Raw genomic sequence first — 27,881 nt, 5'->3', positions numbered from 1 at the left:
TGAAGGAGGGGAGGTTTATTTTGGTTTCTGGTTTCACCATGATCACTTGGCTCCATCGTTTCTGGAGCTTCTGTGTGCAGCATCCCAGATGGGGCAGCTTGGTAGAACTCAGCTGTTCCCTTCACTGCAGCCAGGAAGCAGAGAGAAAGCAAGAGGAAGTTATCTGGCGCAACACACCCTTCAAGGGCAAATCCCTGATGATCGACTTCCTCCATCAGGGTCCCGGCCCCTATATCACTTCCCAGCAGCCATGGAAGCTGTAGACTTCTCATGGGTTCATCCATTGATGGGGTCGGGCCCCTTGTGATTCCATTATCAGAGGGAGGTCCCACCTCTGAATCCTGCTGCATGGGAACCAAGTCTTTGACACGTGAGCTTCTGGGGGACATTTCAGATGAGATCAGGCACATTTGGGGTGGTATGGCTCTAGAGAGTTGGGAACATTTTAGATCTAAGCTGTAATGGACCCATTTTTCTATCCCTGTACCTTTTTTGCTGTTTGCCCTTTATTCTTTCTTTCTTTTCTTCTTTTTCAATAAATGTTTTCTGAGCACCTGTTAGGTGCTGACCCTGAACAAGGCCCTGGGAGGCAGCAGGTATCTACTTTAAAGTCCCTGCAGGCATACACAGCTGGTCCTGCAGGAGACAGGGGAGCCTAGACATGATGGCGCTGCAGGTGTGGGTGCTCAGGTCAGGGAGGCAGTGAAAGGAATGAGTTAGCCACCCAGTGCCCTGCAGGGAGGGCACCCCGGCAGATGGCTCTGCAGGTGTGAAGGTGTGCCACCAGGTGGGGTGGGCTGGGTGTGTCTGAAGGGAGGCAGGAGGGGCCCGTGGAATGCCTGAATAGGTGTGGAGGTGCAGGAGCCGCTGGAGACTGTGGAGGTGGGCCGGGCTTGGAGTGTCTCAAGTTGCAGTTTCTGCTGCTGGACAGAGAGAAGGCAGCTGGGATGTGGGATGACACAGTAAGCAAAGCTGTTGCACCCATGAGGCTGGGGACACGCATGCGTGTTCGTGTGTGTGTGTGTGTGTGTGTGTGTGTGTGTGTGTGTATGTGATGTTCCCTTAGTGCCAGGCACCCCAAGCCTCGGGCTGAGATGGAATCTTCTGGGTTGGCCTGGGATCCCTCTTGGAGACAAACTGCTTCCTGAGGCCAGGGAATGAGCGGCTCCCTTTGACGGCATACAGAAGGTTTTCCTCACATTCCCAAGACTTCCCGGACCACCTCTGCTGGAAGCAGCTGCCCACTGTGGGTTTAGACTGAGGCTCAAGTAAGGGATATAAAGTGCCCCCCCTTTTTGGTAATATTAAAATAAATTGGAGTAGGTTAAAATCTCACTGATTTTAAGCCATAAAATGAAGCAATTTCACCTTTGAAGTCAGCAGAGCTGATTGGCTTGTTGGTGCCCCCCCCAAACTGGGATGAAGGGAGTCTGAAAAGAGGGCCATCAAGGAGTGAAAGAGGACACAGGAGGGTGAGAAGGATGGGGGACAGGCTCGGAGTCAGGAGCAGCAGCAGTCTGGACACAGCATCCGTGGTGGGCTCGCTTAAGGGTCTGCTCACTGCTCTCCCATCCTGCCAGTGTTCTACCAGCCCAGAGATGCCAGCAACGTGGTCCTTTCACTCCTGGTCACCCCAAAGCTGGCTTCCCTCAGAGACACAGCTCCTTTCCTGAGAGTTCCTGTGCCAGGCTTTTTTCTGTGAACACACCCTAAGGTCACGTGTGGCTGCCTGCTGTTTTTCTCCAGGCAGTCCCGTGTATGTGGTTTTCCGGGTATGCTCTTTATATGGTGAAAGGGTCCAGTCAGCTTCTGAGGAAGGGAAACAGACGTGAGGCTGGGGCTGGGTGAGGTACCGGCTCCAGCTAGCTTCCTTTTTACTTAGAGGGAGGGCAGGGATTCTCCGTGATGTGGCACATATGCTTTCTGTGGCGTGGCTCACTCACGTCAGCCCAAGATAGGGCTGGACTTGAAAGCGCTAAATCCTTTTCCAGGCGTCAGCGGTGACGGTGGTTGTATGAAGCCGCAGCTGGCAGGCAGGGCAGGGGTGTCCTCTTGCCTCAGTTGTTGTCCCTGGTGTCTGAAGAGGCACTTCCAAACAAGATGTCACTGTCCTGGGACATGCCACTGAGCTGCGACTTGGTTTTGATGAGGTACTGGGCTCTGCGGATCAATACTCTTTCTTGCTCCTGCTTGAGCTCCAGGTAAGAGCGGGAGAAAGTGTGGAAGATGGAGGTGACAGGGAAGGCCATGAGCAAGATCCCGCTGAGGATGCTGCTCAGAGCCACCACCTGACCAGGCGTGCTCCTGGGTACCATGTCTCCGTAGCCCACGGTTGTCATGGTGATGACAGCCCACCAGTAGCAGGCAGGGATGCTGGTGAATTCGGGGCTATCTGCCATCTCATTCTCGATGACGTAGAGCAGTGGGGCAAAGAGGGCGATGGCCACGCACAGGAAAAGCAGCAGAAGCCCAAACTCGCGCGTGCAGCGCCTGGCTGTGAGGCCCAGAGTCTGCAGCCCCAGCGAGTGTCGGGCAAGGCGCATCACGTAGAGGATGCGCAGCGCACGCAGTACGCGTAGCACCAGCCCGACCTTGTCCAGGTAGCTGTTTCCGGTGCTTGGCTTGCGGCGGCTGGAGGCAGCGCCGTCCACCAGTAGCGTGACGTAGTATGGCAGGATGGCCACCAGGTCGATGAGAGTCAGTGGACTCCGCAGAAAGGTGAACTTGCTGGGTGCCTGGATGAACCGCAGCAGGAACTCAAGGGAGAACCAGCCCACGCACACCGATTCCACGATGAAGACATTGTGACACATCTGGGAACACTGGCCCTGGGGAAGGGGGGGGGGACAGGGCAGGGGTCATACCAGCAAGTCAACAGGGAAGCTCTAGCCTGGGTAGAACACTCAGTTTCCCCCTACTTCTCCATGCCACAGGCCCTTATGACACCCCTCTAGCTGTTGTTGATCCAGATCAGATGTCTGGACAGACTCTTCTGCAGCTGCCCCCACTTCCCCCACTGCCCCTCCCCCTGCTGCCCCCCCTCCCCTCCTGTTTTCAGGACTTCTCCCTTAACTCATCTTAGGCAATCTCACCCTTCCAGCCACTGGCGCCCCCCTACCTTGTGTGTGTTTTCCTCCCTCCCCCCCTCCCTTTCCTTTTCTGTCTTTGTATTTCAGAATATTGATTCAGGGGCTGGGATGATGCAGCCTATAAAACTCAGGCAGCCTGGACCCCTTCCCACCCCACCCCCACCACCTGCCCCCTTCCTTCCAACCAGCATCCTCCCAGAATTTGGCCCTCAAGAGGTTGGAGCTCTGGAAAACTATGGGTGTCCCAGCAGGAGCCTTCTTAAAGCAGTGGTTCTCCCTTATGGGGAGGAATCCCATATCAGATACCCTGCATATCAGATATTAGCATTACAATTCATAAAAGTAGAAAAATTACAGTGATGGAAGAGCAGTGAAATGGTTTTATGGTTGGAGGTCGCTACAACATGAAGAACAGTGTTAGAGTTGACGCCTTAGAAAGGCTGAGAACCACTGTTGTCAGAGGATCTCGGGAGCCTTGTCTCTCTTCAGACGCACTCAAGCCTGGGGACTTGATCTGACCTGGGGACTCTGACTGTCTCCGACCTCTGGGACTCTGGGACAAGAAGCCCTCCTGCTCTAGGAAGCCTTCCTGAAGCGCACCCTACCTGACCAGGCCCAGGTGTGTAGGCCTCTCACACAAGCCTCCTTGTTGTGTGGAGCAGGGTGCCACCAGCTAAGCCTAATACACTTGGAAATATGAAGACCAGTGAATCCTACTGGTCCCCAAATAAAACTGAAGATCATTGCTGCTGACGTAAAGAAAGGCCAGGGCTGGGCATGGAGGCCACACTTTTAATCCCAGCACTCGGGAGGCAGAGGCAAGTGGATCTCTGTGAGTTCGAGGCCAGCCTGGTCTACAAAGCAACAACAAAAACTCCAAAACAACAACAAACAAATAAATAAGCAAGCAGGACAGAGTGGCGTGAGTCTACAATCCCAGCACTTGGGAGGTGGAGACAGAAGGATCAGAGGTTCTAGGTCATCTTCCACCACCCTGTCTCGAAAGAACCAAAAGAGAAAGAAAAAGAATATTCCCTAGTCATCTTAATGTATTATTATTACTATTATTGTTATTATTATCATTATATTTGTAACTTGCCTTTGCTACTTTGTGGGTTCTTCTTCTTCCACTCTTTATTCCCTCCCCACCCCACCCCAGTTTCACCCATTACTAGATAGGAAAGAAAGAAGGATAGAGGAGAGAGAGAGAGAGAAAGAGAGAAAAAGAAAGAGAGAGAGAGAGAGAGAGAAAAAAAAAGAGAGAGAGAGAGAGAGAGAGAGAAGGGGGGAGAGATCCTTGAATCTATTTTTTTTCCTTTTGTTTCCTTTTTTTTTTAGCATGACTACTAGCAAACCGAAACCAACTCCTCTGAAACAACAACAACCGCCCCCCCCCCCCCCCCCGCCTAGGAGCGGTAGCATTTATATACCCTCTGAAAAGTTCCCAGAATTCCAAACATCACACAACCACAGAAACTATCTGCAGCTGGCAAAACCATGCCTCCCTCTAGAGCTCAAGGCAAATCTTGAGCCACCACTCCCAGCTTTATTTGCTGTTTTTAAAAAATTATTTATATATATATATTTTTTTTTCCGAGGCAGGGTTTCTCTGTGTAGCCTTGGCTATCCTGTACTCTGTCTGTAGACCAAGCTGGCCTTGAGCTCTGAGATCCATCTGCCTCTGCCTCCTGTCTGCTGAGATGAGAAGTGAGGCCACCCATGCCTGGTTTATTTATTTGTTTTTTTGAAGACTGGAGGCTGTGGGTGATTCAGTGGGTAAAACACTTGTTGTGGGGACCGGTGTTTGGATCCCCAGGGCCCAGGTAAAATGCAGGCAGGTGTGGCAGCCACTGCACTCTTTGCTTGGGGGCAAAGTCAGGAGCCAGAGGCAAGCTGGGTGGCCAGATTAGCCAGGATTGGCAAACTCTCTGTAAGAGAACCCACCTCCATGAACAAAGCATGAGTCAATTAGGAAAACATCTGACGTCAACTCTGGGCCTTCACTCACATTCCTGCCCATGTACACTCCTGCACATGCACACACATACACACATCACACACATTATCCACACGCATCACACATCACATATACGAACACATCACACACACACATACATTTAAAAAAAAAAAGTGCTACAAGGATTGGGAGATATAGTATAATGGTAGGACATTTGCCCAGCACATGTGGGGCCCTGGACTCCACCTCCAGCACCACATGGAAAAGCCAAAACAAAATGGGGCCAGAAGTGGCTTTGACACTGTTTTCCTGATGAAATTAGGACTATGGTGGAGAAAGGTGCTGGAGAGAGAGCTCAGTGGTTAAGAGTGCTTAACTCCTCCAGAGGACCTGACTTCAGTTTCTAGCACCATGCCAGGCAGCTTCTAATCTCTCCTGTGTACATAGCTCTCACCAAAGGAGAGAGTGCTCGCTCGCTCGCTCGCTCACTCACTCACTCATGCATTCTGCAGAAGAGGCTGCCATCTGTAAGAGAAGCCAAGTGTGCATTTATATATGGAAAACACTTAATTTCTGAAGACTTCAATCAAGTCCAATTTGGGGGAGTTGTGAACAGGCCAGTTATGTACTTCTGTGGGGTTAGCCTAGGTCCCCAGGTACTGTGTGGGGGCATACAGGCCATGGATTCCATGAGCCTAGACTTGGCAAACTGCTCTGTCTGCCTCAGTGTCCTCATACACTGGGTGGGTGTGAGAACACATCCTCTGTGGAGTTACAGGAGGATGTGCAGGGAAGATGAAGTTGAGGTGGAAACACAGCCCTGTCCTCCCAGGCTCACATGGCTTCTGAGAGCAAGCGGCCTGTGTCAGGCTCAGAGTAAATGATGTCTTAGATGTAACTTCTCTCTCTCTTCCCTTCCTCCTCTCTTTCTTTCTCTTTTTCTGAGACAGAATTTCTCTGTGTAGCCATGACTGTCCTGCTCTATAGAACAGGCTGGCCTCGAACTCACGGAGATCCACTTGCCTTTGCTTACGGAGTGCTGGGATTACAGATGAGTGCTGCCACCACTAGCTACCTGTGATTTCCTACTGTGCAGAGAAATATGGTCATCCTGTGAGGAAGTGAACATACACACAGATCTATGGATAAAAATTGTTTTCATGACTAAGAAAACATGTTTGGTATGTTACTACAGAACGGGGAGTGGGGGAGAGACTCAGGTCTGTGAGGTTCAATGGCTTCTGGGTTGTGCCCAGCTCAGAGGCAAGCATGTTAGGGTCACAGCATCCAAGCACTCACTCATGCAATCTGCAGAAGAGGCGGGTGGGTTCCCCTTTGTTGGGATTTGTTCTAGATCCCACAGGATAGGCGAGCAGGGGACACAGTAGAGACCAGGACAGTCACAGCCGCTGACTTGAGGGCACTCACATATTATCAAAGAGGGAGGCAGAGAAGATGGCTGCTAACACATTCACACGGTATGACGTCAAGCACCATGCAGGCTACTGAAGTAGTGTAGTGAGTGAGGGGAGGCCTCCAAGGGAAAATGGCAATGGCAAATGAAGTCGCAGCCAGTCTTCAGAATCACGGAGGGTCTTACCTGTTCCTCCTCCTCCCGCAGGCTGGGCAGGGTGCTGACAGACAGGTTGACGGCGGTGACGGTGACAAACAGAACGGACAGGCAGGCAAACACCTTGCCAGGCAGCCCTGAGTGTGGCCTCTCTACCATGTCTCGCAGCCTCCTCATGCAGCGGCTCAGGCGGCCCTCATTGGTGGATGGACCCTCGCTGTCTTGGTCCTCACTGTCCGGCGGCTCCTCCTCCTCCTCCTGCTCCATCATCTCGGCAAACTCCTCAATTTTCTGCAGGTATCTGCGCTTGCAGCAGCCATCCAGGTGGTCCTCAGCGATGCCCCAGTACAGAAGCTCCTCCTGGAAAGACAAGGCGCACATCTCTCGCAGCAGGCGCAGCTTGCCGGCCCGCAGGAAGGTGAGGATGGTGCCAAAGGCCCCCGGGTTGCGGTCAAAGAAGAACTCGTTGCACGTTACGTCATAGTCATCACACAGGCTCAGGATGTCATCGAAGTTGGTGCAGGCCTTGAGCTGGCCCAGCCTTGTCAGTGGGAACTCGTCTAGCGTGGTCCAAGGTAGCGAGTACTTGATGCCGCCCACGTTAATGATGATCTGTCGCCTGCGGTCCCCAAGGGAGCTGCTCTGGTGCAGGTCGTCCTGCGGCCGCAAGCGCTGGGCCCTGCGGTAGAAGACTCCCTTGATGGCCTGGCGCTGTGGGAAGACGGTTGGGTGGAGGGAGGCATCTGAGGCACAGCTCAGGGCGCTGTAGTCGTAGTCCGAGTTGTCTCCCGGTAACAGGGTCATTTTGGGGCTTCACATCCCTCTTGGGCCTGGGAAGGAGAGAAAGGGAGGAGAGAGCCTTGGTGACTCCCCGAATCTTAGCTGAGACCCTCACTGACCATGGAATATGTATTTTTATTTTATTTAAAAAAGACTACTGAGGGTTTTAAATATTCATTCATGTGTATGTGTGCGCTTGTCTGAATGTGCATCACATGTGTGCAGGTGCTTGAGGAGGCCAGATGTGTTAGGTTGCCTGGAAATGGAGTTCTATAGGTGGTTATGAGCTGCCATGTGGGTTGAATTGAGGATTGAATCTTGGTCCTCTGCGCGAGAGAAACTAGTGCTCTTAAGTACTCTGTGCGTGCTGGATGTCTGTGTGTAATGGTGAATGTGTACGTGTGTGCGTGTGGAAGACAGAGGACAGCTTTGTGGAGTTGGTTCTCTCTACTCACTTTCACATGGGCTCTGGGGGTGGTTGGTGGTGGAACTCAGTCACCCGGCTGGCTCGGTAAGTGTCTTTACCTGCTGATCCATTTCAGAGTGAGGCTCTGACTTCTTGGTGTTGGGAATTGGAGGCAGGATGGTAACGGGTGGGTCCATGAGGGCCAGAGTAGAGCCTTGGGGGTTAGCGTTAGTGTGTGAGGCGCATGTTGGGTAGTAGAGCCTTGGGGGTTAGCGTTAGTGTGTGAGGCGCATGTTGGGTAGGCTTTGCCAGAGTGGTGTTCCTAGCTCAGCTAACTTTTAATCAAACGGCAGCATTGAGAACAACATGTTGGTACCGGCCAGCAGCTCTCAGGTAGAGCTGACTTCAACCACACGGGCCATGCAGCAGTGTCTGAGGTAGTTCTGACTGAGGGGTGTGTGTGTGTGTGTGAGGTGTTCTCCTAGCTCTTAGCAGAAGGGCCAGGGAGGCAGCCAACTCAACAGCCTATAGTGTCCATGACAGCCCCGCCCCCAGTCATCTGACCCTGAACATCTTGAAAGCTGAGTGGAAAAGTCCTGGTTTTGAAGTGACAGATTTTGGAGCCGGACAGTCCAGGTCAGTCACTAACCTGTGAAATAGGGTTTAACTGTGTGACCTAATCCACAGGATCCGAAAGGACAAAGTACCTGACATGGGCGAGCTGCGCAATACTGGCTAGCTACTGTATTAGTGCTCACGTTGTGTTACTTCAACAAACAGGAAGCAGGCACACAAGAGGCAATTGGCAAAGAAATGTCTGATTTTCAAAGCAGGGCTCATTTTTGCCCGCTTGTTGGCAAATGTCACTTTGAGGACCTTTTCGTGGATAGCCCAGAGCCAACACTAGCTCCTTCAGGTGTTTCAAAATAAATCTGCCCCAGGTTTTTTAAAATTTTTTTATTTTTTTGGGGTGTGTGTGTGTGTGTGTGTGTGTGTGTGTGTGTGTGTGTGTGTGTGCATGCTAAGGAAAGAGGAGGCCACCAAGTGTCTCCCTTTATCACTCTCTGACCTGTTGCTTTGAGGCACGATCCTTCATTGAACCAGAAGCTTGCAGCGCCAGCTTTGCTGTCTGGTCAGTGAATTTGTGGCATCTGCCTTTTTCCATCCCCCAATGCTGGGGCTACAAGCCCATTCATCTAGGCCTGGCTTTCGTCCTGGGAAGTCGGGATTTGAACTCAGGCTGGAACAACAAGCACTTTACTCACTGAGCCATGCTCTTAGCCCCATTGTGTATACAGTTTTATGATTTATCTGTGTGCAAGCTTGGATGCTTCTGTGGACCGGCTGCTCTCCGGGGGAGGTACCATGCCTGACTCATCTCTGGATCCCTGCACCCAGCAGGGTAAAGGCTCCAAGACCCACTCACTGGATGAGAGCATTTACTGTGGACGAGCCAGCAGCACACGCCAGTTTTAGAAAACAAAGGTCAGACTACCAGCAATGACAAACCTCTTCCTTCCCAGCGTCAGAGCGAGCGGTCTGCAGTCAGGGCATGAGGTAGCTGACCTGTCTCCAGCTCCTGGGTTCAGCTTGGTTCAGGAAGAGTTCTGATAATTAAGACATTATATGTAAAACTGGAATGCGCTCGAATTCCAGTTGAGAGATGGCTGTGCCTTTCAGGCCGGCTCTGTCTACCGCAGTGTTAACTGCTCCCCACGGTTTCCCTTCCGCCCACTCTACTTCACTCACATGTTTCCATCCTGGACTGCAGGCATTTGAGACCTGGAATTCCTCAAAAGATCTCTCTAGAACTAAACGGATGCACAGGAAAGGAGCAGACATTTAGTATTTTGCCCCTCTCTCCCAATCTCACTGTGTAGCGCAGGCTGTCCTCAGGATTGCGATCCTCCTGCCTCAGTGTCACGTGTGCTGAGATTACAGGTCTGCACTGTCATGCTTAGGTGGGAGTTGGCTTTCTAAGATCACCATCCATAGTTGGGTTTCGTAGTGCACATCTATAATCCCAGTACCGTGGAGGCTGAGGCAGGAGGATTACTGAGTTGAAGGCCAGAATGGGTTATATAGTGAGACATTGTCTTAGAAAATACTTATTGAACATGCATAGGTGTTTTGTCTGCCTATCTGTCTATACAGAAAGTGTGCAGTGCCCGTGGAGGGGCTGGAATTAGAGACTGTGAGCCTCCTCGGGGGTGCTAGAAATTGAACCTGGGTCCTCTGGAAGAACGGCCAGTTCTCTTAAGAGCTGAGCTATCTATCTAGCCCCACAGATACTATTTTTTCAGTTTTTTTTTTTTTAAAGACAAGTCTTCTCTGTGTAGCCCTAGCTGTCCTGAGGCTTGCTTTGTAGACCAGGCCAGTCTCAAACTCATAGAGATCCGCCTGCCTCTGCGTCCCGAGTGCTGGGATTAAAGGCATGTGTCACCATGCTTGACAGAGTGGCCGTTTAAAAAATATAATTTAAAAAAATTTAATATACATTTTTAAAATTAAACAATTTTAAATTATCTTACATGTATGGATGTTTTTCTTGTGTGTGCACGTGTGTACACGAGTGTACACAGGTAGAGGTGCCGATCGCCTGGAACTGGAGTTACAGATGGTTGAGGGCTGCCATGTGGATACTGGGAATTGAACTCAGGCCCTCTGAAAGAGCAGCCAATGCCTTTAACTGCTGAGCCAGCTCTCCAGTCCATAGAGACACTATCTTAATAGACAAAGCCAAACAGCTGGAAATGTACCTCCGTTGGTAGAGTGCCTGCGTAGCACTCTACACCCCCCCCACCCCCGCACTGCAGAACCTGAGCATGGTGGTGTACCCCAAGAACCCCAGCACTTGGGTGGTGGAGGCAAGAGAGTTGTAGGCTTAAAATTGTTCTTTGCTAATGTGAACTGAGTTCTGAGAGGGGAAGGGGGGCTGCACCTGCGCTAACTGTTCTACGACGCCAAATGACTGAACTTGGAGATTATGGATCATTAAGATGTCGCCGACCAGAACCAAATTGTCTTGGGTTATTTTTAGTCTCTTTGAGAGCCATTCATCGCCCACACCCATGTCTGACCTGACATCCTCATGACTGTGGAGACCTTAGACTACATCCCTAGGACCCCCGCTAGGTTTGCTGACTCGCCCACCTGTGGCCCCCACTCACATATTGGGTGACTACTTTGCTTTCTGTCCTTCTTTGTTCTGTAACTCATAAGATCTCATATAGCCACTTTCATAGTGGAACATGCTATTTGGGGAAACTTCAGTCTGTTTCTCCGGGCCATGACCACTTAGGTTTGGTTCCAGAATAAACCATCTCGTCTTCCTTTCGGAGGCAAGAACAGTGGTTTTGCACTGATTCTACATAGCAAAGTGGAGGGCAGCCCGGGTTACAGGAGGACCCATTTCGAAACCAAACCAAAGCGTTGCTCCTTCCAGTTCCTGAAGGAAGCAAGCGGTGCCGGTGGAGACTACCATTTCCAAAATGAGGGTATGCAGTTGGGGGCGGGGATGCTTAGGGAAGCACCCTTCCTTTGGGGGATGCACAGCTGATCTAAGGGGAGCCTAAGCGGGGAGGGTGTGTACTTCAAGGGGCCTCCTCCCCACGGGAGCGTTGACAGAGGCTTAGCACCAATCTAGTTTCACAGACAGAGTTTTGGGAAACTAGGCTACACCTGTTTGAAGTCAAATGCCTGCATTTTAGAGTGGCTGGGAGCTTTTCACTTCTCCTAAAATTGGAACCCATGGCCTCAGGCTAAGCCTGCCAGGATCCCTCAGAGGCGTGGGAACAATCCTTTTCAGGTACTTCAAGAGTGTCTCGCTTCTCAGCTCTGCCACTTGATCGTGCCACCAAAGACAATAGGAAAGCCCTGCTCCACTTGGCTAGAACAGCCTGGGAGCCTCGTTCCCTCTGCTCTCTAGAGTCTCCCTTGCACACCCACTTATCCTCAGGCAGGGGTTCCCCATTAGCATCTCCTTGGGACCCCTGCCCACAGTGCGAGTCCCACATGGAGTTACCTGTCCCAGCAGGCTATTCAAACCAGAGAGTGGTGGGTGAGTGCTGCAGATACAGTTTTCTCCCAGCCGGAGCTCATCGGAAGGGTCAAAGGACTGAACTGCCAAAGGAAGAATTGAGTATCCTTCTCAAGTGGGGTTCCACTGATACCTAATCTGATGGGCACAGGAGGATGGCTGGCATCTCTAGACTACAGAGGTAAGCGTGTTCATCAAACAGGTTACAGCCAGTTCCTGGACATGGATGCTGCTGCTATCTCCAGCTGGGTCCTTCCCAAGGATCATGTCTTTCCTTTCACTGAGTTAGTTATATGGGCAGCAGGGACTGAGTGGGGCTGCTTCTCAGAGGAGGAGGGGACATGGGGCAGGGCCTTGTGCATGGGAAGTGCCCAGTCTTGTGATTGATTCTTCAGGTTTGTTCCTGCAGATGGAGGGAACAGCCAGGGCTTCTCTGTCTTGCAAGCAGGCTTTGATGGTTAAGCTTGGTGGGCAGGCTGAAAGAAAGACAGGGGCGCAGGAAGGCAGGAGATGCGTTTGGAGGCCAGCAGGTTCAGGCATAGCTGTGTGAGGCAGGGCTTTTCGGGCAGTGTCAGGAGACAACAATGGGACAAATGGAGGGCACTGGGGGCTGGCATGGCTTCAGCGGGCTTGGAGGCAGAGCTGGCAGAACTTACTGAGGGGTGGGACCTGGACAAGGGGACAGGAGGAGGGGGATTCTAGTGGTGACATTTACAGAGGCGACCAGTAGGTGGCGCTGGGACAGGCATGAGTGACAATGAGCCTCTGACAAAAACTGGTGTGGAAGGCCAGGGGAGGATGTGACCCAAGTGTAGGGAGACAGCAGGATGGAGTATCTCAAAGGCAGGTCAGAGCGCCTTTGAGCCCTGAGCACTGACTCCGCAGTGGTGCAGGAAGGGGCCAAGCTAACAGAGTTATCTCAAAGTGCAAAAGCAGGAGCCTGACCAGGGTAAAGTACCTAAAGCCCAGCACCCTATTGAAAGTGGCGTCCACGTCAGACCCCAGAGGTCAGGGCAACCAGACACCACAGGGGTTATACATCAGCACACACATTCACTTCCGGAACCCTGTGGACACTCTAAGCAAGGAGGGTCTGAGGCTGGATACAGATGGAGGAGGGTTGCCAAGGGTTGTAGGCTACCAGTGGCTTTAGAAGACAGAGGAGGTGCAAGCAGCCACCACTGCGGGGCAGCCACCAGAAGTTAAGGCAGGCCAAGTCAAGGGTTTCCTGAACAACCAGAAAGGGGAGTGGTCTTGCCAGCTCCCACTTTTAGCTACCAGAACCACTTTAAACCTATGGTTTCCAGAACCACAGGGCCACCAATGTGGATTATCTTAAACCATTTAATTTGAGGCCATAAAAATATAAAACAGGGCTGGAGAGATGGCTCAGAGGTTAAAAGCACTGACTCATCTTCCAAAGGTCCTGAGTTCAATTCCCAGCAACCACATGGTGGCTCACAACCATCTATAATGTGATCTGGTGCCCTCTTCTGGCCTGCAGGTGTACATGCAGGCAGAGACTGTATACATAATAAATAAATAAACAAATAAATCTTAAACAAAACAAAATAAAACAGCCTGTCCGGAGGCGGTGGTGGCACACACCTTTAATCTCAGGATTCAGGAAGCAGAGGCAGGCAGATCTTTGTGAATTTAAGGCTAGTTCCAGACCAGCCAGGACTACATAGTAAGATCTTGTTAAAGAAGAAGAGGAGGAGGAAGAGAAGGAAGAGGTGGAAAAAAGAGGAGGTGGTAAACACAGAGGCTGGCAGAGACTGAGCTAGGCCCTCCTTCCCCAGGGGCCAATCAGCAGGGTGGGAGCAGAAGAGGCCATCCGCTTTGAAATAGGCTGGTTGCTTTATGACTTTGGGATTCTGCATTTGTAAAATGAGGATGCAAACAGTTCTCACCGCCTTGGAATTACAGTGAAGAGATGACATGAGTGATGCGCTTGGCCCAGTGCCTGCCCAACAGGCACCTGCTGTTTCAGTCTTAGCTCTGAGAAGTGTCTATATCATCCATCTTCATCCACTAGCAAATGGCGACTCCCCTGAACTGATCTGCCAGGATTTGAAGTCAGCATCCTGTGACCCCCAAAGCTCAGGGCTGGAGGGAGTGCTGCCTGGCCAGCCCTCAGGAGAGGCGGCCCTGCACTGCTAAGGGCACTAAGGAATGCTGTCCCCCGTGGCTCCAGAACCCTGCTCCAGAGCCTATTTCCCAGTTCAGGGACCACAGAGGCGATATGAGACACTGTCATAACATACACTCACCTTTAAATCTTTGACTGTGGGGGGGGGGGCTCTGCTTACTGGGAATCTGATCTCAGGGATGAACAAGGTGCAAGAATGTCACCCCCTGCCCTTGTGGCAATGGGAGGTCCCCAGCGTCCATCCCGTCCATCCCCGGGGACCAGTTTGGTGAGTCTTGCTAGAGAAAGACTGAAGAGGGAGTGACTGTGGTCTGTGTAGGATCAGAGAAACATTTGGGTCTTTAAAACCCAAGCCAAGCGGGAAAAGCAACAGAAGTTTACAGCACGGTGCTATTTATGTAAATGAACACATTACACCGACTGCGACTCAAACACACAGAAGGATCCGTGTGCTACACGGAGGGTGCTGGAGGGAGGTGGGAAGGAGACCAAGTCTCGGAACCCGGAAGAAAGGAGAAAAATAGCGGAGACAAGACAGCCCAGCCCTGGTTAAGGAGGAAGCGAGCTAGGGGGTGAACAGGTGGGCCCCTCAACTTGGGGTTGCCTAGGCTACAACGGTCGAACAAAAAGCCAGAGCCCCCATAAAGCTTCCAGCTCGGAATTGTCTTGGGTGCTCAGCAGGGACACCAGACCCTCCGAGATTTCCTCAGCCCCTGAAACCAGCCTCTCTGGCTCCTTCAGCAGCAACCGTTTGTTACATTAAAGTCCCAAAAAGAAGTGAGGAGGAGGGCTTCATAAATGCTTGGAGAACCCAGGGCTGCCAGGAGCATCCTGCCCACTACAGAATCGGAGCCCCCCCCCTTCCGTCTTGTCAGTCACCTCCCTTGGGGTTGCTTCCGTCCTGTTCTCTTCCAGGAGTCCAGAGACCCACGGGCAAGCCTGAGGCTGTTTCCTGTCCCTTCCTCCTGGAAGAAAAATAGCGCTTGGGAGCTGCAACCGAGGCCCAGCAAATGTTTCCAAAGATAAATGTTCACTCAAGAGAGAGGGAGGCATCTAAGTAGTACTGGCCCCACCGTGGGCTCAGGGCATGAGATCAAGGGGTGAGGAGGGGGTAATGGCAACGCACAGGTGAAGGACCCTGCACTCAAGCCCGCCGGCCACGCCCACTGGTCTCACTGAGCCTTCTCCTGCCCCTTAAAACGAGACCAATTTTCTCCGGCTTCTCTGAGGGCCGGTGAGCGGAGTTTCTGTAGCCTTCAGTAATAGCACCTGATCTCCGCTCCCACGGTCCTCACATGAAAGGGTTCCACGAACCGCTGTGGGACCCCTAAGATCCCTCCTAGGGCCTTTGCAGAGGCTGTTGGTCCATCCTCTGCTTTTTCCCACTTATCCCTTCTGAGATGTTCTTGGCATCTTTTTTTCAGGGCAGGTAGGGTGCAGAAAGTGCTAAATCTCACCTGGCCATAAATAGTGACTCTCTGGACCACCCTCCACGCCACACCCACTAAGCAGCAAGGTGCAACACTGGAGTCATAACTTCAGGGGCTTGACACGAGCACTCCTCCCCAGCAGTGGGGTCAGCAAAAGGCTGTGGGATCCCTGCCTTCTACTGTCGCTGTGGGGCCCAGGATAGACATGATTTCTGTGTGTTGGGGGTGGGGGGGGGACTGGACCTTCAGCTTTTGGAAAGGACAGGGACACAGGGAGAAGCAGGTGACTGTGCAGGTGGGAAACGGGATCATCTTAGTATCTGCAATAGATCAGGGTGGGAAACCAACAGAGCCGCTGTTTTTGTTGAGCTCTGGGTCATCACTGTGGCCTCCAGGAGTATGACTATGGTTGCAGGGGTGACCCGAGAGGCCCGGCCATGAGCCAAGGCCTGCAGGAGACCCCTGGGAGCTGGAGAAGGTATGGGGAGATGCATTGGTTTCACTCAGCAAGATACGCTTTGGACTACTTACCTCCCCAAACTCTGAGATGTTGGTAAACACTAACGTACAAGAGCAGGAGCCTAACGCAACCTTCCCCCCTCCCTCCCCTCCTTGGCAAATCTCTAAAAGTCAGGATATTTGTTTCTTAAGCTTCTGGCGTTTTGGCTTTGGCCCCTGGACTGCCGTTCGTAAGATGAAGTAGGGGACCCGAGGCATGCCACAGCCATGTGTTTCTTGTCTCTCCTGTGAGCCTCATCTGTCAGGATTACGGCTCTTGGCTGGGCTGACTGACTCGGAGGCTGTCATGCTGCATTCGCCTCCCAATGAAATTGTTAATTATCATAGATCCAGATATTAGCCTGCTCTGGTCCTTGATGTTGCCCCCCCCCACCCTTCTGCCCCAAACAATGCTGTGTGTCAAAGTCTGTCTTCCCCACAGACCTCAGCATTGCCTCCTGAGACTGGAGGGTCAAAGTCCCTGGGGGGATTCCATGCTGGGGGTGGCAGGCTCCTTTCTCCATGCCACACCTGAACCAAAATGAAGAAAAGTTCAAGTGTCCCCAGGATCCAATAGGCAGGCTGCCCGTTCAGCCACCGGGTTCTGCTGCTGGCAAAATGGCTCCCGGGGCACTCCTGTCTTCTAGCAGGAGCTTTTAAAAACTGTGTCCAGGACACCTTTTCTATCAGCCTCGTGTGTGTGTGTGTGTGTGTGTGTGTGTGTGTGTGTGTGTGTGTGTATACCCAGGGACAACCTTGGTTGTTGTTTTGGTCACTGTCCACTTGTTTTTGAGGCAGGGCTTTTCTCTGGGCTGGCAGACAACTGAGCCTCAGGGATAACCTGTGATCAATCTCAGCCTCCTAGCCCTGGGGTCTCAGCCTTCCTGCCTCCTTGCCACCCCCCACCGTCTTGGTTGTTGTTGGCTTTGGTCCTGGGCATCAAATTCAGGTCCGCAGGCTTGCTTACTGACTTAGCCATCTTTCACTTTTGTTTCTTTGTGATCAGAGATTGGGGAAGACAGGCTGAACCAGGGGATGGATGGGGACCGGGAGACGGCACCAGATAGACCACCTGCTCACGGGGCTCAGCAGGAAGAAGGGATGTTCTGCCTATTGTCTGTTGGGGCAGGTGTAGGTCTGAGGCAGGGGATAACTTTAGGCACAGTTCAGGGATCCTGTGGCTGATTCCTGTGCTGACTTTGTTCCCTAAGGACGGTCTGCCAGGTAGGCACACCAAGGCTTTCGACAGCCTCCTTCACCTGCTTCTGCTTTTACTAATTCTATTTGGGTGGCATTACCAGCTGCTTTTTCCATGGGGGAGATGGCGGGGCTTAGGCAGCCAACGCACAGTGGATTCTCAGAGAAGGGCAGCCCCTGTGAGACACTGTGTTCAGGAAACATCTCTGCCTTTCCGTCGCTGGGGGAGATGGCTCAACTCTTGCCAGAGTCCAGCAACCTACTCAGTGCAGAGAACTCAACTCCTAGGCCTGCCTCATCAGGCTGTAGGGCACTGTAGGGCAGCCTGGGTCCTCCAGCTCTGGGAAAAGGCTCAGGGTACCTTGTTTTCGGTGCACCGGTCCCCCGTGGGTTTGGAGTGTGTCCCACAGCAGACATTTTTCCACTGGAATAGGTTGGCTCAGAGCTGGGCTGGTAGGAGCAATCCCGTGGGGCCATAACTCCAGGCCTAGCCTGACTTCCCTCCCCCTCTCCTCCCCCAGCAGGTGCCTCCGGCAAAGCTGCAAAAGCTTAAAGACCCACAGGTAGAAAGACCCACCATGTGCTCACCCCACTGCCTTAATCTCCAGGGGCGTCTCTTACCCCGGAGATGCATTTATTGGTGAGACACCCCACAGTGACTCTGAGTGCAGTCATAGGCGTGTGTATGTGTGAGGTTGTCAAACAGACCCCTGTGCATATCCACCCAGATTTACAGAGGCAGGCAGGCGCTTCCGCCCTTCCCCAGTGAACCTGACCAGTGCACTCCCCCCTTCTCTCACCTTCCTTGGCGCTTAGCTCAGGTGTCACTGAAAGGGGGGTGAACGTGCATTTGCCTCCCACCTATCATCCCCTTGGGGAACTCTGGGCACCTAGCACCCCTTAAGTGCAAGTGGCTAAGAAAATGTATGCTGAAAGGAAAGCTTAGTTTATAAACCCCATCACTAGGAGGCTGTGTTCACCAAACAGTACATGAACCTTCTCAGTCCCCATCATCTCCTCCCAAGAGCCTTGAAAAGCCCACTTCTTCCTTTCCAGGGATAACACTCCCCCCCCCCTAAGAATAAAAGAACTATGTACCAACCTTATATCTATTCTACACATGGGCTGCTGCTGCTGCTGCTGCTGCTGGCCACCCTGGCAGGCTGTGGCCTGAGGCAGGGCCTGAGTCTCAACCTCCACTTAAAGCCTGGGAGCTTCCCCCATCTTATCCTGTCTCCACATGGGTCGTTTTTTCAGTACAAGCTTGTTGAATAAACGAACGAATAAACGATGAGTACTTGGTATAGTGAGATGCCCACAGTAGGTGCTCAATCAATTTTTGTACAACTCAGAGAATGAAAAATTTGGCTCTTTCCCATCCACACCCAAGAACTGTAAGCAAAGCCAGGCCACTCAGACGCGGCTATCCTGAGGTTAAGGAGACCTCTAACTTCCCTACTATATGCTGAGGCTCAGGACCAAGGAACTGTCTCCAGGGCCTTGCACACAGTAGGTGGTCCATAAGCCCTCTCTGAGTTCCTAATGAATGACTTAATTAGGCCCGCTGGTGCCGGTGCTGTCTTCCTTTGCCTTACAGTGAACCAGCAAGTGAAAGACTTCCCTGCATTCTAACTCCTTCCCGGAGACCACCCCAGAACCCTGCATGCAGAGTCAGAGCGCGCTTCGCGTCCGGGGGACCCCTGGAAAGGATCCGGGCAGGCCCAAACTGAGTGGCCGCGTGGGTGCACCTCACACGGCCTCGGCGGCCTCTCCTGGGTTCCTAGGCAGCCGCAGGGAGCACCGGGGCCGTTGCCACGTGCAGAGCTCGGTGCGCCTCTTGCAGGACCTGGGTCCCGCCGGGCTGCAGCCCGCGAAGTTCCCACCTTAAGTTCCCGTCGCGGCGTCCCCGCCTCGGAGCTAGCCTGGCCGCAGTTTGGTCCCCCAGCGCAGCGATGCCCGGGAGAGGATGCGAGAGGGGGCAGCAAGCGGCGCGTGGCGCCGGCTTGGCCTCCCGGGGCTGCTGGCAAACTTTGGCCCCGGGGCCGCTGGCCTTCACGCTCGGACCCCTGGCCGTCCCGCCTTTGCCTCCTGGTGCCCGCCGGGCTGCAAGTGCGCCGGCAACGCGGCGCGGCAGCACTGAGGGAGGTGGTGAGGCAGGAGGCGGGACGGAGGGAGGGGACTGCGCAGGGCGGGGAGAGGGGCGGGCGGCGGCGGATGGAGGCACCGCGGGACCCCGCCGCTGCAGTGCCACGCTCCCTGACCCGGCCCAGAGCCCGCTCGGATGCCGAGTGTTGATGGTACCCAGGGCCGCACTCTCCACATCCCGCCCCTTTCCCCTTCTGCGCTCCCCTGGTCCCTGTGGTGGCCTTTAAGTCCCTCGCGCTTCTTTTCCCGGGGTTTCTGACCCACAGCGCCACCACCCCTCCAGTCTCAGGGTTTCCTGGTGGCATTCGCGCCGTCCTTCTACCCTAGGCTCAGCGAGTGCCAAGACCTGAGCCTTATTACCTATCGTAGGCATGCCACGCACCCTGTCTTATGTCCTCAGGAGGTCCAAGCTCACGCGAGGTTGTGGACCCCTCGCAGAGCTGGAAGTGTCACATCCGGAGTGCACTTCATGTGTAGCAGCCCAGGAACCCCAAACGCTCTCCACCTGAACATCTTCTTGGCGGGGGGGGGGGGGGGGGGGCAGGTGGTACACCAGCGATATTGCGTGCCTTCTCCACTGTTTAGATTTGGGCCCTTCCTGCCCCTGCGGCCCAGGGCCTGCACCACCTTTCTGGTGTCACCATAGCAAAAACATGGGTGCTCTGTATCCCAGAATGACCCCTATGCTATAGCTGACCACTGTCTCAGCTGGTCCTTGGCGTTGGGGCGCGGCCTTACAGTCTCTGGGTCTTGTACTGATAGCCTGGAGAGGGCAGGGTGGATTCCGGGAGCTCTCTGAGTTAGAAGAAGTTGCCAGCAGGCTTTGGGATTAGGTGAGCGGGCTGTCTGAGAGGGGGCATTTGATTGGTACTATCCTTTCTCCTCCTCAGGAAAGCAGGAGGGACACAGGAACCACACTCAGGAGTGGGGCTCCTACCCCTGGGGCTTCTTTACAGAGAGGATTAGGCTTGACCTTGGGGTGTAAGCTCTGGGTTCACTCTGCGGGTGGATGGAGACAGATGGCCCCAGAACTCTCCTGCTTCTGCAGCGACCACACCAGGAGAGACAGGGCTGGGACAGAGAGGAGAGGCTCTTTAGATGGAACAAAGACGGACTCCTGAAGAGGCTCCAGAACCCTGGGCCAGGAGCTGAGAGGAACACCTCTGGAAGATTTGCAAAGAGACCCAACTAAGGCATAAAACAACAGTTTCTGAGATGCAGAGAGAACCCGAGCCAGTGTGGTGGAGGGACACAACGGAGGTCAGTATAAGGGTTCCCAGCATACAGGACTCTAGTAGCTGGTGGTCCCGGGTTCTGTGTTGAGAGCATGGCTGGTCCTTGGTGCTGTATCAGCCCCCTGCTGGCTCGGATGGGGACCCCTGCGTTCATCTTTCTTGCTTTCTTCTGAGTCTCAGGAATATGCTGTGTTCCTTCCGGCAGGCCAGCAGCTTCCACACCACGGGATTTAAGAGCAGCCTCTAAAGTGATTTTTGGAGGGACCCAGCCCTGTCTTCTGACAGAACCGATCACCTCAGCAAGTCAACTGCTGTCCCCATGCAGGACCACAGGGCCAGGAAGTGAGCAGACCTTCGCAGAGCCTTACTGTGGTCCGAGTCCTCAGGAGAATTCTTCAAACCCAGTGGATCCCGCTTTGTGGCCTTTCTAGCAAGTTCCCTAGTCTGGGCTTTTGAAGATTTCAACCTCTCCCAGGCCAGTCTGACCTCAGAGCTCAGAGAGATACTTAGATGGGTTGTGAGGCCCAAGCTAGCTACCTTAGGTTTAGGACCAGGGGACTTCATGCCTACCTCAGAAAGAAGGGGTTCTGTCCTGCAGACAGAAACCCAGCAAAGCAGGGACAAAGACTCCCTCCTTTCTGTCACCTCCACATAGTCTCAAGCTGTTCTCAGGGGAGGGTTTATGATCTTATCCACGGCTATGCTTCACCATGCCCAATAAAGTCCTTCTAAATCCTTTTAAGGAATCCCTCTGCATCCCCTCCCTCCTGTGCAGCCTTCCAGATCTCCAGTCCTTATCTTCGGTTCCTTCCCAAGGAGCATCCCTGCCCAGGCTGTCCTGTGGGGAGAGCTGCTGCTGCTGCTGCAGAAAGCTTTCTGAGAAGACAGGACCATCAGGCCTCCTGACACATGGGCTGGCCTGTAGGCAACCGGCGCACACTTGATCAGTAGGCGGGCTATGGCGCACAGCCTTGTTTTATTTGTCTCTGCTGGGTTAAGTTGTAAGAATTCTGAAATTGATTGCCAACGTTAAAAAAAAAAAAGAAAGAAAGAAAGAAAGAAAGAAAAAACCAGGTTTCATGTGATGTGGTGGTTTTTGTTTTTCTTGTGAAAAGCTGACAGATCTGGCTAGCATTCTTTTTTATTTTGATTTGAGAAAGGGTTTCCTGTTGCCTAAGCTAGCCTTGATCCTGCTATGTAGCTAAGGATGACCCTGCACTCAAGATACTTCCGTCACCCCCTGTTCAAGTGCTGGGATTACAAGTGTGTACCACTATACTTGGGGTTTTTTTTTTCTTTCAAATTTTAATTTAAAAAAAAAAAAGAAAAGAAAAGATTACTGAGTCAGGGTTTCTTGAAGCCCAGGCTGTCCTTGAACTTGATAGGTCTGAGGATGAACTTGAACTCTTGCCCCTCTTGCCTCCCTGACCAGCAGTGCTAGTGAGGGTCGTGGTTTGCACTCAGTCTAGATCCCATCCTGTAAGTCATATAAGGTAGTGCCAGGCCCCCCAGGAGCCAGGGATGCTGCAGGTCTTCTTGGCAAATCGCCTAGAGTCACATGGTAGCCAGCAAAGCCAGATCTGAAGCCAGGCCAAGCTGACCCCCCAAAACCTAAATTCACACTGAAAACCAAACATCAAGCTCAGGGCAGGAGGAGGGGTTAGCGCTCCCTCAGGACTTGCCTTAAAAGGGAATTGCTGTCAGCAGGTTAAGAACGCATTCCTCCTTATGCACTAGCCACTGTCAGCGAGTCACCAAGTCGGGGCTGCTTTCCCAAGGCAGCAAGGGTGATCTACCTCGGTCTGAAGTTCCTTCTGTCACGCCTGAGATGAAAAGGCTTAGATTAGGTGAGAGTCTGCAAGTCTGAAGAGGCTTGGGGAAGGGGGGGGCACTCATTCAGGGACAAGGGGGTGTAGCTTACTATGGGGAAAGGATTGGCCATTGAGTCAAGTCTTCTGGTCACTCTTTCCCCTTTCTGTGCCTCTGATTCTTGCCAGCCCTGTTCCTCTACTCGGAGTTGTCACCCTATGGATTTTGTCACCTGGAGGCCCCTCATCCAGGCTAGGAGTGGGTGCGTGCAATGGGTAAGGATGGGCCCACTCAAGGATATGCCTTTATTTAATCTTTGAAAAGTTGATAGTTAGCCTATCGTGGATTATTTTGCATTAATTTTGATATTTTGAAATACGGTATCAAGGTGTTGTTATTGGTTCTCCTTAGTGAGTTCATGGGAAGAGCCCATTCCTTCACTGCAGCTCCAGCCTGGGGCCTTTTTTCTTGAGCCCTGGCTGGCCTGGAACTCGTAGAGATCTGCTGGCTCCTGCCTCCTGAGTGCTGGGATTAAAGGTGTGTACCAGCACGCCGAGTCCTTGCTTTTCTTACTTTTTTTTTATTAATTTTTTTTTTTTTTTAGGCTGAAGGGATGGCACATTGGTTAAGAGTACTGGCTGCTGTGGCAGAAGGCCCAGTTTAGTTCCCAGTACTCACAGGGCATCTTAGAACTATGTCTAACTCCAGTTTCAGGCGACCTGACACTTTTTCCAGGCCTGTCCTGCATGGACATGGTGCATAGGCAATAACCTATACCAGTAAATCTTTTAAAAATATTTATTTCCCTTTTTATTTATGTGTGCATGTACATGTTCATGTGAGTACAGGTGCCCACAAGGCCAGAAGAGGGCATCACATCCTCCTGGAGCTGGAGTTACAGGCAGTTGTGAGTTCCCCAGGTTGTATATGCTGGGAAATAAACTCAGGTCCTCAGCAAGAGCAGCCAGTGCTCTCAATCCCAAGCCAGCTCCCTAGTGCCTGCCTGGGTTTGTTGTAAGGAACTCTATAGCCAGGCATGGCAGCCATAGCTTAACTCCTGTACTGAAGATGCTGGGGTGGGGAGAATCGAGTTCCAGGACCAAATAGAGAGACCATATCGTTCAAAGTCAAACAGAAAAACAAGAAAGGAACTTAGGGCTGGATTCAGGGGAGCAATCTTAGCTTCAGTCTGTGCCCTCAGACCCAGGTTCCATTGGCACTTGGAGCCTGTCAGCTCATTATTCCAGGGGAGAGCAACCTCTGACCCTGGTTCTAGGATGATCTAGGAGGCTCGTCAGGACCTCTGTCAGGGCAAGGACTGAGCCAGCAGGTGGCCATATCTGTACCCTGAGAGCTCTGACATGGGACTGTGAGAGCCCAGATGGCCCCAAGGGGATCCTGTGCCAAGTGTGGTCTGGGTAGTGGATGGCTTGCGGCTGACATGTGGCGTCCTAGAGCCCATGACAGGCGAGCCTTTCCAGTGCCGCCTCCAGATACCACCAGCCACATGGCAGCCTTCCCAACAGAATCCTCCTCCAGAGAGCGATGCTGCGCTGTGTTTGCAAGCACCCTCTCTGGACCCTGCTACCCTGCTGTGAGCTCTCCGCTTCCCTCAGCCCCTCCCAGGATGATGACTTCTCTCTAGTTATGAAACCCACTTCTTCCTGCCTGCAGCTTTCCTTCCCAGGAGTTCAAGGCACCCCCTGCCCATCCCAAGCCCATAATTACCAGCAGGGGCTCCAGGGTGCCTTGGCACATCTGCTCAGGGTTCTTGGAGCTTTAACTCAGCTGGGAGGTGTGGCTCTTGCACCCAGAGGATGCTTGCCTGGTTCTCAGTAACAGATGCAGAGGAGGGAGACTGGAGGAGACTGCCCCAGAAGTCACTGGAAGTACCTAGAACTTTCCCTTCTTCTATTTTTCCCCCTGAGACAGGGTTTCTCTGTGTAGCCTTGGCTGTCTTGGACTAGCTTTGTAGACCAGGCTGGCCTCAAACTCAGCGATCTGCCTGCTTCTGCTTCCTGAGTGCTGGGATTACAGGCATGTGCTACTGCGCCCAGCTCTGTAATTAGATACCTTTAAGACAGGCAAACAATATACATCCTTCCACCACGTGGGGCCCCCGAGGATCAAACTCAGCTCATCAGGCTTGGCAGAAAGCAGCTACCCACTGGGCCAGCTCACTGACCCTTTTTAAAGAAATTTTAAATCTAGGACCCCATGAGATAGTTTTTATTATCCCCTTTGTTTTCTGGACAGGGTAGGGCCCTCAGGTTACGGTCAGGGTCACAAACCAGCTGTGGCTGCCAGCAGAGCTGAAGGACTTGGATGTCCTTGTTCCTTTTCTGTTCCTCTCCCCTCTTTTTTTTTCTAAAGATTTATTTGTTTGTTTTATGCATATGACTGATCTTATGTATACCTGCAGGCCAGAAGGAGGCATCAGATTCCAGTACAGATGGTTGTGAGCCACCATGTGGTTGCTAGGAGTTGAACTCAGGAACTCTGGGAGAACAGACAGTGCTCTTAACCACTGTGCTATCTCTCCAGCCCCATCCTCTCCCCTCTTTTCCTTGTTCCTTCCCCACCCCTGCACCTGCTCCTCTCTCCCCACCCCTGCACCTGCTCCTCTCTCCCCACCCCTGCACCTTCTCCTCTCTCCCCACCCCCACCCTCCCCTCCCTCCACCTCCCCAGCGCAGGAGAGGCCCAAGGCTTGGCTTCCTCAATCCAGCTGCTAGATAGGGGGCAGACATACAAGGCAGGGGACCGAGTGGGGGAACACAGGAAGGATGCAGCCTGCTTCTGGGGGGCCCCAGACACCAGCTCTGCTCCCTGGTCCCTGCATCCAAGGTCAGTGCTTCTCGCACCACCCTGACTGAGCATCTGCTTTGCTGCAGTGGAAGATTTTGATTCCGCTCGTTCCTGTGCCTTTGCGTTGTTTCTGGGCTCTGTTCCCTCTTGTTTCATTTCCATCTCAAAGCCCGAGTTCACCTCCTCAGTGGCTGATGACGAGGACCATTTGTTTCTGAGGCCGTTGTGGCAGAGGGCTGCTGACAGCAGCGTAAGCGCAAGCGAGCACTCTGGGTGCTTGCCACCTTGTTTTGTTCTTGCAGACTGGAGGGAGACACAGGACATCTTCATTTGGCCAGCAACAGGACTGTGAGGGCATCAGCGCCTCTGCTTTCATCTCCTTGGCTGGATAGTATATTTTGTTATCTGAGTTCTGCCCACCCCTAAGCCCCTGGGGACTCTTCCTTGGTAATTGGCCCTTTAAGTCTCAAAACCTTCAAAGTGTGCGACCTGTCAAAGTCCCTCATTTCTTGATGCCATAGTTGGCCCGGCCTCAAATTTGTTTCCTAGCGTTCAAATGATGAAATGAGGTCCAGAGAGAGCTAGACTCCTGTGAGGTTTGCACAGCGGGTGACTGAAAGAGGCGGGGTTGACAGCTTCCAGATATTAGCCCAGCTTTCTTTGTCAGAATCTTGGAAAGCCAAGCACCCAGGGCCTGCTCTGTCTACTTCAACATCTGGAATGTTCTGCCAGCACTGTTCGAAGGTTCTCTTTCTTCTCTTTAAAAATTCTCTCGCCGACTTAGAACTTACCAAGTAGCTTAGGCTGGCCGGAGGTCTGCCTGTCTCAGCCTCCCAGTGCTGGGTCGACAGTCACAGGCAGACATGCCTGGCCTTTTGTTTTTGTTTAATGTGGGTTCTATGGGTCAAACTCAGGTCCTGGTGTTCAAAAGGTAACTTTACCAACTAAGCCATCCATCCCTAGATTCCCTCGGCGAATGTCCTCAGCATTCATTCAGGTCCGCCCTTGTTGTAGCATAGTGAGACTGTCCTTCCTCCTGAGGACCAAATAATATTCAGGGCCCCCAAAACAGTCACAGTGAACAGCCGTCATGGCTGCTGTTTACTGTGGAAAGAGGTTCCTCTCCAGCTTCCGGGATGGAAGTACCACACCACAGAACACCCTCTAAAACAACCTATTGGGTGGTAGGACACGCCCCTAATCCTTGCAATCGGGAGACAGAGACAAGTGGATCTCTGTGAGTTTGAGGCCAACCTGGTCTACAAGAGAGTTTCAGGCAACCCAGGGCTACATAATGAAACCCTGCCTCAAGATAAATAAAAACAAACAAGCAAACAAACAAATAAATAAAATAGCAACAGCAACAAAATATAGTTTAAAACAAGGAAGCTGCACTGTAGTTCACAAGACACAGAGAAGCAACGTGCCACGGAGGACTACCTCCCAGTCAGCCCTGTGAAGATTCCCTCCTTCTCCACGCTGCCACGCACTCAGCACACATCCCTCATGCTGATGTGGATCAGCTCCAAATCTCCTATTGTACATGACCTCAGCCTTTGCCTTGTCCTGCCTCTGAGTGGCAAATGCTCAGCTGTCGTGACTAGAGACTTTAGAACAGGAGCTACTGTGGCATTGTGACTGCAGACAGCAGGTCCGTTTCCAGAGTTTATCTACAAGGTGAACGCCTGTGACCACGAAACACCAGTAAAGAGCATTCTGTAATGGAAGGTTTGGTTTCTTTGTAAACTCAGTTATGTTATGTAAATATGTTTTTGTTTTAATCTCAAGTGTGGGATTTTAGTCTGGGCTTTAGTATGTCCACAGCTGATAGTTGCCTCCTGTGGGGCATGATCTTTGCCAGTTGGTAATGGCCTGACTCATGTGGCATGGAGAGGGGCGTGGTCTAGGACTCTGAAGGAGATAGACAAGCCCAGAGAGAGAGAGGGGGGGAGGAGTGTGGCATGCAGTGGTGTCCTGTGGTGTGTAGCAGTTTGGAGAGACCAGAGATAGGTAGATAGGCCGTGTGGTGGCTTGGAGACAGACTGAGAGAAATATTTTTAATGCAATCTGCTGCAGAGGAGACTGCTTGCTGCGTTTGCTGTTTGGTATTGCCCCAAAAGAACCCAATTGACCTTAAACGGCCGGGAGAAGTAAAGAGGGGTCTGCAGCCCCTCTTCCCTTTAACCTTCTTTCTCTCTTACCTAGGGTTAAGGCGTTGGTGGAAGGACCGAAGAGGCTTCAATACCCCAAATAAAATCAGGTTTAAAAACAAGCGTCAACAACAATCACGGTAGTTCTGTGCACAGTGGCCCTCAAGGCAAAGATCCCCAATATCCAGTCACAGGAGAAGGTCCAAGAAACAAACCCATCCTCCTCAGAATACTAATTAGCAAAGAAAAGGATGGACCACTGACCTGTGTGACAGCTTAATGCTGAGCCCTGAACGTCACACTGAGCAAGAGAAGCCAGATACCTAAGAGGGCACTCGGGAGTTCTCACACCTCCGAGACACTGGGACGAGGCAAAGCCAATGCGCAGAGGAGGAGAGTGAGCCACAGCTGCTGCAGAGCAGCCTGTCCGGGGAAGAGGGTTTCAGAACCTATAGAAAGGGGCACAGGGGAACTTCTGGAATGACATAATAGTGTGAGCCTGAATGAGGTATGAGCTAGGCAGGCGCATGCTTTCCACCAGGCTGACAAACAGCAGGAAGACATGCATTTGAGGGCTCTGATGTCAAGGACCCATGCTCCCCTAGGATTCTCTTGTC

At 52.4% G+C, this 27,881-nt stretch overlaps 1 protein-coding gene across 4 annotated transcripts; it reads right to left on the bottom strand.

Annotated features, from left to right (window-relative positions):
* KCNG1 (potassium voltage-gated channel modifier subfamily G member 1) lies at nt 1-27,711 on the bottom strand. 4 transcript variants are annotated; one of them, XM_084774411.1, is made up of 3 exons: nt 27,529-27,711; nt 6,647-7,446; nt 1-2,828 (listed from the first exon to the last, which is right to left on the bottom strand). In XM_084774411.1, the coding sequence occupies exons 2-3, from the start codon at nt 7,418-7,420 to the stop codon at nt 2,058-2,060; spliced, it is 1,545 nt and encodes a 514-aa protein (XP_084630537.1). In that variant the 5' UTR covers nt 7,421-7,446; nt 27,529-27,711; the 3' UTR covers nt 1-2,057. The 4 variants fall into 4 exon arrangements, with proteins under 4 accessions (XP_084630537.1, XP_084630535.1, XP_084630536.1 ...); XM_084774409.1 differs by lacking the exon at nt 27,529-27,711 and adding an exon at nt 19,002-19,283; XM_084774410.1 differs by lacking the exon at nt 27,529-27,711 and adding an exon at nt 18,221-18,372.
* Between the last annotated feature and the right edge of the window lie 170 nt (nt 27,712-27,881).

Source organism: Acomys minous (assembly GCF_964271855.1).
Source record: "Acomys minous genome assembly, chromosome: 3".
Taxonomy (NCBI): Eukaryota; Metazoa; Chordata; class Mammalia; order Rodentia; family Muridae; genus Acomys; species Acomys minous.
This window is presented reverse-complemented; position numbering and strand designations above follow the sequence as displayed.